The 15,150-nt window shown below is 55.1% G+C and overlaps 1 protein-coding gene across 3 annotated transcripts in view; it reads right to left on the reverse strand.

Annotated features, from left to right (window-relative positions):
* Positions 1-15,150, reverse strand: part of MGLL (monoglyceride lipase) — a gene marked incomplete at both ends in the record, with an annotated part of 64,754 nt that overhangs the window by 30,100 nt on the left and 19,504 nt on the right. For 2 of the 3 annotated variants that reach the window (XM_080718097.1, XM_080718096.1), the window contains one exon: positions 5,791-5,897. The exons of the other annotated variant lie outside the window; for it this stretch is intronic. In XM_080718097.1, the coding sequence (XP_080574223.1) occupies positions 5,791-5,897 (107 nt within the window). The remainder of the gene's footprint in view (positions 1-5,790; positions 5,898-15,150) is intronic. 3 annotated transcript variants of the gene reach the window in all.

The following is a 15,150-nucleotide window of genomic DNA, read 5'->3' on the forward strand; positions in this document are numbered from 1 at the left end:
GCCAGCCGCAACAACTTGGCGAGACTGTTTCTAAATTAAAAATAAGATAGGGCCGGGGTGGAGCTCGAAGGCAGAACAGCCCTGGCTTCTATCCCTAGTACCACAATAATGATAATAATGATAATAAATGCCGTGACTATTTCCCCTCTCTGTCTGTCTGTGTGTCTGTGTGTCTGTCTGTCTGTCTCTCTCTCACTGGTCCTGGACTCCCCCTGGGCCTCCGACAGTCCTCACGCCTGGGCCTCCCCACTGGCTGGGACCACAGGCACAGGCCAGCTTGCCTGGCGCAAATGAATTGCTACTTACTAATTTCTTTGGTGCTGGGGATTGAACCAGGGGAAGTTCTGCTTCTGGCCCTTTTTATTTTTCTTCTCGGAACGGGTCTCAGAGTTGCTGAGGGCCTGGCCACGCGCCGGGCCGGGCCTCGAACCCGCAATCCTCCGGTGCCGGGTTCTCAAGCACTGCGATGCCAGGTGTGCGCCGCCACGCCCGGCTCTCTGTGATCTCCTGAAGCTAAAGGGCGGCCTACCCGACATCACTGTCATTCCTACGTATTAAGACAAAAAAAACTGCCAACGCGTTTTCTAAACATTTTCAACAAAAATATTATTTGTAACCGATGGCATCTATTTTAAATACATGCCACAAGAGACCCTGACTCGAATCTGTCTCCCTGCCTGGAAACACACACACAGATCATCTTTTTTTTTTTCCTAAGTGCCCTGAATCTTCCAAGTACTCCTTCCTGCCCCCTGAGGGCCCACCCTTCAGCGAGATCCACTTAACCACCACCCACGGACATTCCCTCCCAGATGCTCTTTCTTATTCTGCTTGGGTTTTTTTTTAAGTCTCCCTTTAGAAATTTCTCTCAAATATTTGCAGATAATTAATTCACTGTTAATTAGCCAAGTATGATTCCTTTATACTGTATAAATAAAGAGAACGGTCTGACCCAGCAAATGTGTCTTCTCACAGGGTGTGAGAAGGAGCCAGGGCCTGGCCATGCTGGGCAGGTGCTCTGCCACTCAGCCACACCCCAGCAGCCACTTGTTTTCCTTTTTGGTACTGAAGGTTGAACTCAGAGGCATTCTACCGCTGAGCTACACCTCCCCCCAGCCCTATTTTATTTTTTATTTCGAAACAGTCTTGCTAAGTAGCTGAGGCTGGCCTCGAACCTGCTATCCTCCTGTCTCAGCCTCCCAAGTACTGGGATGACAGGCGTGCATCAGCACACCGGGCCCAGCAGATGTATTTCTAAACAGGCCACGTTAGCGAGACTGGAGGACGGACGCACTGGCAAAGGGAGGGGTTTCAGGCGGAATCACCGCTGGGAGCAAGCCGCAACGACCAGGTTCTAGGGGAAAACGTGGGCTTCCTTCCGCGGTGGGACCCAAGGCTCTTCTCGCCACGCCCTCTTAGCCACGCCCCTCGGCCACTCCTCCCATCGACCACGTCCCCCAGCCACACCCCCATAGACCACGCCTTATACAGGGCACGCGCCACCAAGGCCTCACCTAGGCCACGCCCATCGACCACGCCTCATCTAGGCCACGCCTTCCGCCGACCACGCCTCGCCTAGGCCACGCCCTCAATCGGCCACGCCTCATCCAGGCCACGCCCCACTGACCGCGCCTTGTCTGAGTCACGACCCCCATCAGCCACGTCCCATCTAGACCACACCTCCCACTGACCACGCCTCGCCTAGGCCACGCCCTCAATCGGCCACGCCTCATCCAGGCCACGCCCCACTGACCGCGCCTTGTCTGAGTCACGCCCCCCATCAGCCACGTCCCATCAAGGCCATGCCTTCCACCGACCACGCCTCACCTAGGCCACGCCTCCCACTGACCACGCTTCGCCTAGGCCACGCCCTCCCTCGGCCACGCCTCATCCAGGCCACGCCCCACTGACCGCGCCTTGTCTGAGTCACGACCCCCATCAGCCACGTCCCATCTAGACCACACCTCCCACTGACCACGCCTCGCCTAGGACACGCCCCCACTAACCTCACCTTGTCTGGCCACCCCCTCCATAGGCCACGCCCCCACTGACCTCACCTTGTCTGGCCACCCCCTTCATCAGCCACGCCCCATCTAGTCCACGCCTCGCGCAGGCCACGCCCCCACTGACCTCACCTTGTCTGGCCACGCCCTCCATCAGCCACACCTCATCTAGGCCACGCCCCCGCCGATCACTCCTCACCTAGGCCATGCCTTCCACTGACCACGCCTCACCCAGGCCACGCCCTCCGCCGACCACGCCTCACCCAGGCCACGCCCACCCGCCGCGCCTCGCCCGGGCCACGCCCCCTCCCTGCGCTCAGACCTGCCAGGCCTGCGTGCAAGACCCGGGGGTTTCCGGTGAGTCACCCACCGCATCTGGGAGGCCCCGGCCCGGGTGCCGCGCCCCGTTTTCTCCGCGCTGTGTTTAGAAAGCCACAGGACCCCCATCTTGGGGCTTTCCACCTGTGCGGCTATGGCCAGCCGGCCCCCTCCCGCGCCAGGCCCCGCCCGCCAGGCCCTCTCTGAGCCCCAGACTCAGGCGGCCTCAGAATCCGGCCACCCTGCCCCCCGGCCCCCGCCGCCTCCAGTGCCCGAAGGGGCCCTTGCAGACCCCACCCTGGGGCGCCGCTCCTGCCCCTCAGCGCCCCAGGCGCAGCTCACTTGCGGATGGGACCTCCAACCACAGGCCCACCGCCGCCTCCCCCAGCCCTCCTGCTGCATTTAAAAATCCCCGGCCACACCAAAAAACAAAGAAATCAGACCCTGGGGGAAGGCGAGGCCCAGGCACAGCCTTGGTGGCCCCCCTCCCGTCAGCGCACTTCCTCCTGGGGTCCCAAGGGCCCAGCCTGACATGGTCCTTCAACAGACCATGCTGGGTTGAACCCAGGGCCATTCTACCGTTGAACTACACCCCTAGCTTTTTTTTTTTTTTTTTTAATTTGGAAACAGGGTCTCCCTAGGTTGCCGAGAGTCTCACCAAGTTGCCGGGGCTAGCCTCGAACCCACGATCCTCCTGTCTGGGCTTCCCCAGTGCTGGGATGATAGGGCCGCAGCACCATGCTGGCCGATGGGGGTCACCCCCTTCAGTACATGCAAGAGCCATTACGACGGGTTTCTGAGGACCTTAAAACAGACAAACAAACATTTTCCTGCCCTATATTTAGAACGTCGCAGAGAGCTGTTATTCTGGAAGCGTCAAGAGGCTTCTTTTCTTTTGACCCTAAAAAAGGAGCCGTTTCGAATGGCTTTGCTCCGCGTCTCAAACAAAACAAGTAAGCGGGGCACTGACTCAGTCCTGCAGACTGGGCCAAGCTTGTCAAGAGGTCAGAAGCTCAGGAGCACGGTGGAGCTCGACGTCCACACGGTCCCCAGAACGTCAGGGGGATGGCAACCAAATTTTGTGGGGAGAAGGTACTGGGGACTGAGTTCTGGGACATTCTACCTCCGAACTGCACCCCAGCTCTTTTTGTTTTTATGTTGATACAGGGCCTCCAACCAGCAATCCTCCTGTCTCAGCCCCCACGTACTGGCATTACAGGTGTGCGCCACCTGTAAATGGGTTGACTGCAGTGGTTTTTGTTTTGTTGTTTGGTTGTTTTTTTGTTTTGTTTTGTTTTTTGTGGTGCTGGGGATTGAACCCAGGGCTTTCTAGTGCAGCCCGATTTTAGTTTTTTATTTGGAAACAGGGGTCTCACCAAGTTGCTGAGGGCCTCACTACATTGTCCAGGCTGGCCTCTAACCAGCGATCCTCCTGTCTCAGCCTCCTGTGCCACCATGCCTGGCATGAGACCAATGTTAATGGAGAGAAATGGAATAAGAAAAACAGCGTTCCTGTCTTAGGCCCGCACCTGGTGTGAAAAGCGCCAAACTTAATAACACTGTCCCCAGGGCAAAGCCTCAGGGGGTAGTCCTGGATTTATTTCTCATACAGTTTCACAGGTAGTACTGAGATGGCCGTCACAGCACTCAAGAACGTCACAACTATAACCAGAAAGAATTCGGGCAGTGTTCTCGATTATGGGGACACTGTATAGATTTCACTTGAAGGGACTCCTGGCAGATGAGATTTGCAAAGCTCCATGTACAAGATGCCCCAGCAAGCGTGTGCGTGCGTGCGTGTGTGTGCGTGTGCGTGCGCGCGTGTATGTGTGTTACCGCAGATTGAATCTAAAGGCATTCTACCTCTGAGCTACACCCCCAGCCCTATTTTATTTTTTATTTTGCAACAGGGTCTTGCTAAGTGGCGGAGGCTTTTCAGCCCCAAGGCCCCGGGGCTCCCCGTCCCACCTCCTGGAGTAACTGCTTCATCATCTCTCGGAGGCAGAAGCCCCGTTCCCGGGTCTGAGCTGGGATGGGAGATTGTGCACCGTGGGGGAGATCACCATGTTTAGTCACGTGGAACTCTTCGTTTACTCAAACTGCCAGGCGGAGAGCCGAAGCTTGAGACTTCCCAGCCGCCGAGGACGTCACGGAGACCATTAGAAAGCTACGAGCACCTGACCAGCTTCAGCAACATAATATACAATGATCTCCTCCTCCTCCTCCTCCTCCTCCTCCTCCTCCTCCTCTTCTTCCTCCTTCTCCTCCTCTTCTTCCACCTCCTCCTCCTCTTCCTCCTCTTCCTCCTCCTCCTCTTCTTCCTCCTTCTCCTCCTCTTCTTCCTCCTTCTCCTCCTCTTCTCCTCCTCCTCCTCTTCTTCCTCCTCCTCTTCTTCTTCCTCCTCCTCCTCCTCTTCCTCCTCCTCCTCTTCCTCCTCCTCCTCTCCCTCCTCCTCCTCCTCTTCTTCTTCCTCCTCCTCTTCTCCTCCTCTTCCTCTTCTCCTCCTCCTCCTCCTCCTCTTCTTCCTCCTCCTCTTCTTCTTCCTCCTCCTCCTCCTCTCCCTCCTCCTCCTCCTCCTCTCCCTCCTCCTCCTCCTCCTCTCCCTCCTCCTCCTCCTCCTCTTCTTCTTCTTCCTCCTCCTCTTCTTCTTCCTCCTCCTCCTTCTTCTTTCTCCTTCTTCTTTCTTCTTTCTTCTTCTGACGAACCCAGGGGCAGTCTACCTCTGAGCTACACCCCAGACCTGTTTTAGTTTTTTTACTTGAAACAGGGTCTTGCTAAGCTGCTGAGACCGGCTGGCCTCGAACCTCCGATCCTCCTGTCTGGCCTCCTAAGTCTCAGGGGCGTGCGCCACGTGCCGAGCGGGCAGGCGCTTTATGAAGCTAAGGGAGGGCCGGCTGGGGCTGACCTCTGCGAGCACATCTCACTTTGGGTGTTCCCGCAGATGTCTCCTTTCAGCTTCACGCTCTATAGAAATCACTGGGCAGATGCGGCTGTCAGCCGGAGCAACCAGGTAGGTTTTACTGAGAGACCCATGTGAAGACCTGTTGTCCAGAACTTGGGAGGCTGAGTCAGGAGGATTGCAAGTTGGAGGTCAGCCTCAGTGACTTACTGAGACCTTGTTTCAAAATAAGACCCCAGAGCCGGGTGTGGTGGCGCACGCTTGTCATCCCCGCGCCTGGGAGGCCGAGACAGGAGGATCGCCCAGGTTCGAAGCCAGCCTCAGCTACTTAGTGAGGCTCTCGGCAACTCAGTGAGACCCTGTTTCCAAATAAAATAGAAAACAGGTCTGGGAGTGTAGCCCGGAGGTAGAAAGCCCCTGAATTCCACCCCCAGGACCACAAAATAATAATAATAATAATAAAGACCCCAGGACAGGGCCGGGCGTGTGGCTGAGGCGAGGCACCCCGGGTTCAAGCCCCCGGTGCCGAGGGGCTGAGGGTGACAGAAGCGGGAGGTGGACGGGACTCACCGTGGTCGTGGGCAAACGCCAGCAGCTCCAGCCCCACCAGCATCTGCGCCAGCTCGTCGTAGCGGCCACAGTGCTCTCCCGCACCGTGCGACACAAAGACAAGGGCCCTGGAGGGGTGAGAAGAGTCTGTCAGCAAAGCCACGGGCCACTGTGTGGCGACGCCAACCCGAAGCCACCAGCAAGTCCCAGGCAAACGCCGAAGGGGCATTTATGGAAATGCCCGCATCCCAGGACTGGGTGGGGGGGGCTGAGACAAGAGGATCGCAGGTTCGAGGTCAGCCTCCGCAACTTAGCAAGGCTCTCAGCAACTTAGTGAGACCTTTTTTTTTTTTTTTTTTTTTGGTGGCACTGGGGTTCCTGGAAGCCCTTCCACCTCGGGGCTACACTCCCAGACCTATTTTTACATTTTCATTTTGGAAACAGGGTCTCCTAAGCCAGTGCACGGCTGGCTTCGAACCTGCGCGATCCTCCTGTCTCCGCCTCCCAAGCGCGGGGATGACAAGCGTGCGCCACCACGCCCGGCGACATTTTTTTTTTTCCCCAAATAAACAAATTAGCTGGGCGTGGTGACATAAACTTGTCATCCCAGCATTCGGGAGGCTGAGACAGGAGGATCGCGGTTGGCGGACAGCCTCAGCTACTTAGCGAGGCCCTCCGCGACTCAGTGAGACCCGGTTTCAAAATAAAGAATAAAAAATAGGGCTGGAAGTGTAGCTCGGAGGTCGAATGCCTCTGATGGGAAGGAGGTGTCTGTCTGCAGCCACTGTCTTACTGATACCACCCACAAGTCAGTTCCATTAACTCCACATATACCATTTATTTTTTTCTTTTCTTTTCTCTACCTCTGAGCTACACCTCCTGCCTTTTTAAATTTTTATTATTAGCCGGGCGCGGTGGTGCACGTGTGTAATCCCAGCATTCGGGAGGCTGAGACCGAAGGATCGCGGTTCACAGACAGCCTCAGCTACTTAGTGAGGCCCTCTGCAACTCAGTGAGACCCTGTTTCAAAATAAAGAATAAAAAACAGGGCAGAGGGTGTATCTCGAAGGTCAAATGCCCCTGGGTTCCATCCCTAAACCCGCAAAAAAAACAAAAAAAAATTATTATTTTCTAGCAGGGTTTCACTAAGTTGCTACGGCTGGCCTCGAACCTACGACTCTCCCATCCCAGCCTCCCAAGTCCCGGGATGTGCAGGCATGTGGCGCCACGCGGGGCGGGGACTCCCAAGCTGATACACCAGCTCCCCTCTTCCCCACACCCACGTCTTCCCTGGGCCTGAGTCTGTTTTGCAGGATCTGTCTGCCAAAGCGAGATCAAATCATGTTATCTTCAGCTTAAAACCCTCCAGAGACTTCCCTGTCGCCGCAGCACACAGCCCAGCTGCCTTCTAGAATCCAAGGCCCCGCCCCCGCCCTGCCCCGGCTCCTATCACGTGTGTGCGCGCATGTGTGTGTGTGTGAACGTGTGTGTGTATTACTGGAGATTGAACCCAGGGACACTGTACCTCCGACCCACACCCCCGGCCCTTTTTCAGTTTTTATTTTATTTGTTTGTGTCTTTGTTTTGGTACTGGGTGATAGAACCCAGGGACATTCTACTTCTGAGCTACACCCTAGCCCCCCCTTTTTATTTTTTGGCGGTACTGGGTGTGGAACCCAGGGGCTTTTCTACCTCTGGGCTCTACTCCCAGACCTATTTTATATTTTATTTGGAAATAGGGCCTCAGTAAGTTGCTGAGAGCCTCACTAAGTAGCTGAGGCTGGCTTCGAACCTGCGCGATCCTCCTGTCTCTGCCTCCCAGGCACGGGGATTACAAGCGTGCCCACCACGCCCGGGTCATTCTTTGTTTTGAAAGGAGGGTCTCACTCAGCCTGCCCCTGGGGTCAGCCCGACCTGAGTCCTGGGCCCCAGGTGTGGGCCGTAGGCGTGGCCTACTGTGTTTTTAGCTCCCTGGGCCACACCACGGGTTGAAGGTGCAGAGGGACCTGTGGCTGGGCTCCAGCGGTCACTGAGACAGGAAGGCAGACAGTCGCCCCCCCCCATGCCCCCACCCCGGGCGGACGAGGCCCAGAGACAGGTGAGGGCCACTGGAACGGGAACAGGAAATGCTCCCTGTCGCCGGGCCAACTGGCGCCCGCCAGAGTCTCTCTCCCTAAATAACACAAACGAGCAGGGTTTTCCTTGCGTGCGTGCGGGAGCGCAGGAGCCGCAGCCGCAGTCACGGCCGAGGCTGCAGGAGGAGGATGGCAGATTGGAGGCCGCCTCCTGGTGAAAATAGAGAATAGAAGCGCCTGCCACTTTGCAAGAACCTGTTTCAAAGTAAAACCAATCAAGATATGTGGGGTGGCCTCCACGGGCACGGCAGGCAGGACTGCTCCACGGAGCGCTCTCCGGCGCTGAGGGACCCTGCCTGGAGCTTCTGGGGTCAGGAATCGGGATGAGGCGGGCTGGGGCCCTGGAGCTGGGGTGCGCGCAGGACAGTATCCAGTGACCTATTATGACTTCAGTTTTGGGACGCTCGCCAAGCCCACTGTGCTCAGGAGCCAGGTGTATGGTCTGCCAGGCAGGGCCTGAGCAGGTGCCAGGAAAAGCGGTCCCCTTTCCCTCTGTCTCCCTGGCCTTCTGCATGGTCCGCCCGCCAAGGCCAGGGCGGGTGGCCCCAGCAGCGCCATCGATATGCGCGCCCGCGGCCGCACTCCGCGTTCGGTGAGGCTGGCCAGGATGGTTTACCAGGCGCGGAGGAGACGGCAGGGCGGTAGGAGGGCCAGCCCCTGGAGCAGATGGCCTGCCTGGCACCCAGCCCCGGGGGTGGGGCTGCTCCCACAAAGCAACGCGAGGCCAACGAGCCAGCAAGAGCCGGCAAGTCCTCAGAATGTACACAGCAGCGCTGCGCAGGTGGCTCCGCCTGGACCCCGCCCCCCAAGCAGACTGTCTGTGTCTCAAGTGGCCCGGCCCCTGGCGCACACCTGGGATCTCAGTCCTCCGGAGGCCGAGACCAGAGGATTGCAGGGTGGAGGCCAGCCTTGGCCACTTAGTAAGACCCTTGGCAACTGAGCGAGACCCTGTTTCCAAATAAAAAAGAAAAGAGGGCTGGGGGTGTAGCTCGGAGGTAGAATTCCCCTGAATTCAATTCCTAGAGCTAAAAATAAATTTTAAAAAAGCCGGGCACAGCGGCACATGCCCAGATATGTTTTTTCTTTATGTAGGCCTTAATGGGAAACTTTATGTGGCACCCTAAAGAGAAAACAAAAAATTATCAGCCATCTACACATACACACATACACACACATAAACATACATGTGTATATATGTACATATAGCAATATATATGTGTATGTATAGTATATGTGCTTGTGTGTGTGTGTGTGTGTGGTTACTAGGGATTGAACCCAGTGGCGGTTTATCTCTACACTACACGCCCAGCCTTTCTTACTTTTTACTTTTGAAATAGGGTCTCGTAACCGTTGCTGAAGGTCTTAATGGGTTGCTGAGGCTGGCCTTGAACCTGCAATCCTCTTTTCTCAGCCTCCCAAGACTGCCTGCCCTTTCTCCTGGCTTCTTTAGGGGAAGAAGTGACTGTCTGAAGAAATCTGTTTCTTTTATAAGGAAAGAGCTGAAAGAACAATAGGGGTATTTTTTTTTTGGCGGGGGGGGGGGGGATATATGGTGCTGGGAATTGAACCCAGAGGCGTTCTACCTCTGAGCTGTAACTCCAGTCTTAATATTTTTTTGAAACAGGGGCTCACTAAGTTGCTGACAGCCTCACTCAATTGCTAAAGCTGGCCTCCAACCTAATACCCCCTGCCTCGGCCTCCCAAGGCCTGGGATTCCAGGCGTGCACCGCCACACGCAGCTCCGCAAAGTTTCCCGGGAGGAAATGTGCAGCCAGGGGCGCCCGCGTCTCGCCCTCCACCAGGCAGCGGCTGAGCGCCCCTCCCCCGGCTCCCGGCGGCACCTGCGCCTTCCTGCTTTCCCAGCGTCCCACTTGCTGAACTGAAATGCCGCCTCGTCCCGCCCATCCACCCCGAATCCCTCCTGCCAAATGTTAGGGCTTGGCAGATCCCCAAGACGGCCTGTCCTCTGGCCTGCCCTGAAGTTCGTGGCTCGCCCGGCTCCCAGGCAGGCGCCCTGGGGGCTCCCCGTGCGCCTCGGAATTTCACTTCCAGCCCCCTCCGGAGATGAGGATGGCTGTGGTCCCTGTCCGCCTCCCCCCGCGTGCCGGTGCTTGGGAGGAGGAGGAGGAGGAGGAGGAAGAGGAGGAGGAGGAGACCAGAATAGAAGCAACTCCACCCAGGACGCTAAAATCTCCGAGCGGAAACTCAAAATAGACTTCGGTTGTGTGAAACCGATCGATAACGCCCATCTCCCGGGGCTCTGTCAGGGAATTTGTGGAAAAGAGCCCAGCGTGCGGCTGCCTGGGGCAGGCAGGCATAAAATTACAGCCTGTGGGGACAGCCTCACTGGCTCGGGACAGGGCCAGGTGCTGATCCAGGAATGTTTCTGCAAGTTAACGCGGTTCTCAACCGCAGAGGAGGGGACTGTTACCGTTCTCCATTCCCCGATGAGGTCCCGAGGGGCCGGCCAGCCTGTCCCAAGTCACACAGCTCCCGCCGTGAACCCCAGGACCCGGAGCCGTGGCCGGGTGGAATCATAAAAGGAAGACGCCATCCACAGTTGTGAGAGCGCGGCCAGGCCGCCCCAGAGGCTCCTGCGTGCCACCCTGCTCGGCACTCGGCCTCCCTTGTCCCATGCCGGCCCCCAACCACAAAGGACGCGGTCCCCCACACGCCCCTCTGTCCCTTGTGCCCGCGAGTTAAAGTCCTTATCCGCTCCCACCACGGCCAGCTGGTCGCTCATTCCATCCAACGTCCGTGCCGTAATCTAGCACGTTGTGTATGCCTGGAGGACAATGACCAGGCCTCCACTGGCCTCTCCCAGAAGCCTGTCCCTAGCAAGAGCACTGGCTCCCCTCCACACACCCCAGAGGAGCCGCCGGCGAGGGGTTCATGAGTGGGTGGGTGGGTGGACAAGTGGATGGATGGACAGATGGAAGGATGGGTGGGCAAGGGTGGACAGAGGAGTGGGTGGGTGGAGAGGGGGTAGATGAGTGGATTCATGGATGATGGATAGGTGGATGGGTGGGTGGGTGAGCGGATGGGTGGATATGTGCGAGGGAGGGTGGGGGTGGACAGATGGATGGATGATGGATGGATAAATGGATGAATGGATGGACAAGTGGGTGGTGGGTGGATGGATGGATGGATGGACGGATGGACGGATGAATGGATGGATGGATAGTGGGTGGTGGGTGGATAGATGGATGGATGGATGGATAATGGATGAGTGGATGGATGGACAAGTGGGTGGTGGGTGGATGAATGGATGGATGGATGGATGGACAGATGAATGGATGAATGGATGGATGGACAAGTGGGTGGTGGGTGGATGGATGGATGGACGGATGAACGGATGGATGGATGGATAGATGGACAAGTGGGTGGTGGGTGGATAGATGGATGGATGAATGGATGGATGGACAAATGCACAGATGAATAGATGGATGGATGGATGGATGGATGGATGGATGGCAGGGAGGTGGATGGATGAGCAGGTTGATAGATGGAGGGGTAAATGGATTGATAAAGGGATGAGTGCCAGAAAGGGGCTGTGGCTTGTCCCCTCCAGGCCCTGAGGCACTGTGGACCTCTGGGATGCCGTGGGGAAAGGCAGGGCACCACTCTATGAGATTTTGCAAGCAAAATGAGAACTAATTATCTCTGACTGAAACTCAGTGCAACCTTTAATTTCTTTTTAGAAGCCAGATCTTCACTGGAGGCACTTGCCAAGAAGAAAGCCAAATTGCAATCATAATAAAAGCAGAGCTCAAGCGTCCTGCACTCTCTCTCGCTGCATCTACTTTCAAAGCGGCCCGCTCACATCCGGACTCAGCGGCCTGCAGCATTTGTACCTCAGAAGCTGCGCTCCCCCACAAAGGATACGTTTTTGATCGTCGTAAAAACACTATAAGCCAGGCATGGTGGCGCACGCCTATGAGCCCAGGGCTTGGGAGCCTGGAACGGGAGCCTTGCAGGTTTGAGGCCAGCCTTGGCAACTTAGCGAGACCCTGTTTCAAACTAAGAAATAAAGTGGGGCTGAGGGAGTCGTTCAGAGGTAGAACACCTCTGGGTTCCAGCCCCAGCGCCACGCCATTTGCAGCACAAGACATGGAATACTGGGCCAAGACTGACCGGCCTCAGAAAGTCCAGTCACGTGATCTCCCTCACCTGTGGGAGCCAGAGGGAAAACAGGAAAGAAAGCGGGCTTTGGGTGAATGAGGAGCTGGACGGGAGAACGGCAGAAGGGGCTTGGGAGGCGGGAAGGAGGAGGAGGAAGGGAACAGCCATGTCTGCATATGAAGGTATGCACTTACGTAGGTGCTGGGGCCTGAACCCAGGGCATTCTGCCTCCCGGCTACATCCCCAGCCCTCTTTTTGGTTTTAATTTTGAAACAGGGTCTCACTGTATTGCAGAGGGCCTTGCAAAATAGCTGAGGCTGGCCTCGACCCTGCGTCCTCCTGGCTCAGCCTCCCAAGTCCTGGGGTTCCCGGTGTGCGCCACCACCGCTGGCTCAAAGTGTATTGAGAAGAAAAGAAAGTTAAGGTATGTCTAGTATTCGAATTGTTAGAGCTCCTCTCGGAATCGTTCAGCCCAGAGGAAGCAAAAGGTTTAGAACTACCCTAAATAGCTATTAAAAATTATGTTGAAGAGGAGTAATGTTTCTTGTGAATTCAGGAGGTGAAGAAAACATGTTACCAAGTCTCCAAATTTGTAATATTAACAAAACGCACCCACCTACTCACACACACACAATTTATGTACGCTGCAAAAGGAATGTGGGTCACCGTAGAAAAATATAGACAAGAATAAAGGAAAATCTACCCACGAGCTAACCACCCAGCAATTTTCATTACAAACAGGATGATTAATTTCCTACCAGGTTCTTCCTTTTCACACACACCAAATTAGTTTATGACTATTTATCACTCAATTATAAATTTATCATTATAATTTACCACTGTAAATTAGATATATGATGGCACATACCTGTGATCCTAAGACTTGGGAGGCTGAAACATAAGGATCACAGGGTCAAGGCCAGCCTCAGCAACTAAGCAAGACCCTCGGCAACTTAGTGAGACCTCATCTCTCTATCTGTGTGTGTGTGTGTGTGTGTGTGTGTGTGTGTGTGTCTGAGAATTGAACCCAGAGTCATTGTACCCATGAGCTACATTCCCAACCTAGGAACATTCTACCTCCGAGCTACACTCCCAGCCCTATATTTTATTCTTATTTTGAAACAGGGTCTCACTAAGTTGCACAGGACCTCACTAGCTGTGGCTATCCACAAATGGCAATCCTTCTATCTCAGCCTCCCAATTATTATTATTATTATTATTATTATTATTATTATTATTATTATTATTATTATTTTGGTGGTACTGGGGTTCCTGGAAGCCCTTCTACCTCCGGGCTACACTCCCAGACCTATTTTTACATTTTTATTTGGAAACAGGGTCTCCTAAGCCAGCGCGCGCGGCTGGCTTCGAACCTGCGCGATCCTCCTGTCTCTGCCTCCCAAGCGCGGGGATGACAAGCGTGCGCCACCACGCCCGGCTCCCAATTCTTTTTTATTTTGAAACAAAGCCTCACTAAGTTACGGGGGCCTTCCTAAATGGCTAAGGCTGGTCTCAAACCTGCAATCCTCCTGTCTCAGGCTCCCAAGTACTGAGACGATAGGCACGCATCACCACACCCAGTGAGATCCCATTTCAAAATAAAAAATAAGATAGGACTGAGGCGTTGCTCAGAGGTGGAGCAATCCCTAGTACCAAAAAAAAAAAAAAAAAAAAAAATTAATGTATTGTAAGCGACGAAGCCCCGCGGCGAGTGTCAGAGGATATCTGGACTTGGCCACTCTCCTGAGCACTGAACGGCTCCACAAAGCTCTCCCAGCAAACGGATAATTAAACTCTAAAGTGGGCCTACCCCGAAGTTATTCAGCTAGAAAATTACAAGCCACGGAGATGTATTTCCATAGAAATGTGCAGAAGCAGGCCCAGCCTGGGTCCGCATGAACCGGAGGGACGGGCGGCTTGACACATGACGGCTCCTAATTCATCATGCTGCGGACGTCTCTCTCTGGGCACTTAGCTCGTCCCTGGGGACGCGGGGCGCCTGCTCATCTAGCCGGGAAAGCAGAGACTTCTGGGAGCCCGACGCCTGCCCGCTGCGCAGTCCCAGGGGAGATCTGTCACGAAGCCGTGCCGCGGGGAGGCAGAGGCCGGAGGACCAGCCCTGGAAGCCCCCGGTTCTGGGCTCTGGAGGGTGGCTGCGTCCAGCATGGGGGTGCACGCCTGTCACCCCAGTCCTTAGGAGGCTGAGACAGGAGGATCACAAGTGGAGGCCAGTCTCAGCAATGGAGTGAGACTCTGTTTCAAAACAGAAAAGTCGAATGGCCTCGGGGCCATTCACCGCTGGCTCTGGACCACCTCTGCCTTCTCCCCTGCTCCTCTCTGCCCTCCATCCCGAGGGGTGGGCCCCAGGGAGACCTGACGCAGAGGGGCGGGCTGAATTTGCCCAGGCCCCTCCCCCAGCCTGGCTTTTCAAGCTGAAAGAAACATATCCAGCCAGGCGCACTGGTAAACGCCTGTGGTCCCAGAACTTGAGAGGCTGAGACGGGAGGATCGCAATTTCGAGGCCAGTCTCAACAACTTCAGTGCTCAGCAACCCAGTGAGACTGTTTGTCAATAAAAAATAAAGTAGGGCTGGGGGTGTTGCTCAGAGGTAGAACTCCCCGGGGTTCTATCCCCAGTAACCCCCCCTCCAAAGAACAGGACAAAACACAGAAAAAATGTCCCCAAGCCACACAAGAGCGCCACGTCTCCTAAGTAATATTTCCTTCCACCTTTCCAGATTCAAACGCTACACCTATGTTCTGAGATGGAAGCCCTAGAAACGGAAACTCAGGACAACACAATGGCGATCTAATCCAACCCTTTTGTTCTGATTTGTCTCTATTTCCCTATTTACATGCCTGTCTTTTTACGTCACGGATGTGTACCAGTATTGGGAATGGCCTAGGAAGATTAGAGAAAGCTCTGATTATTAATATATTTCAAAAATTGGGTAAGGAGCAAATCTGTGCAAGGACTTGGTTTCTGCCTAAAAGCAGGCAACTATTCCAATGTCAATTAACCTGGCTCAAAGTAATTAACCAGCCAATAGGAGAGGAGAACCAGGCCTTTCTCTATCTAAAGGCAGATCTTAGTTGAGGAGAACTAGGCCTTTCTCTAAAGACAG

Source organism: Muscardinus avellanarius, assembly GCF_963383645.1.
Source record: "Muscardinus avellanarius genome assembly, chromosome: 22".
NCBI lineage: Eukaryota > Metazoa > Chordata > Mammalia > Rodentia > Gliridae > Muscardinus > Muscardinus avellanarius.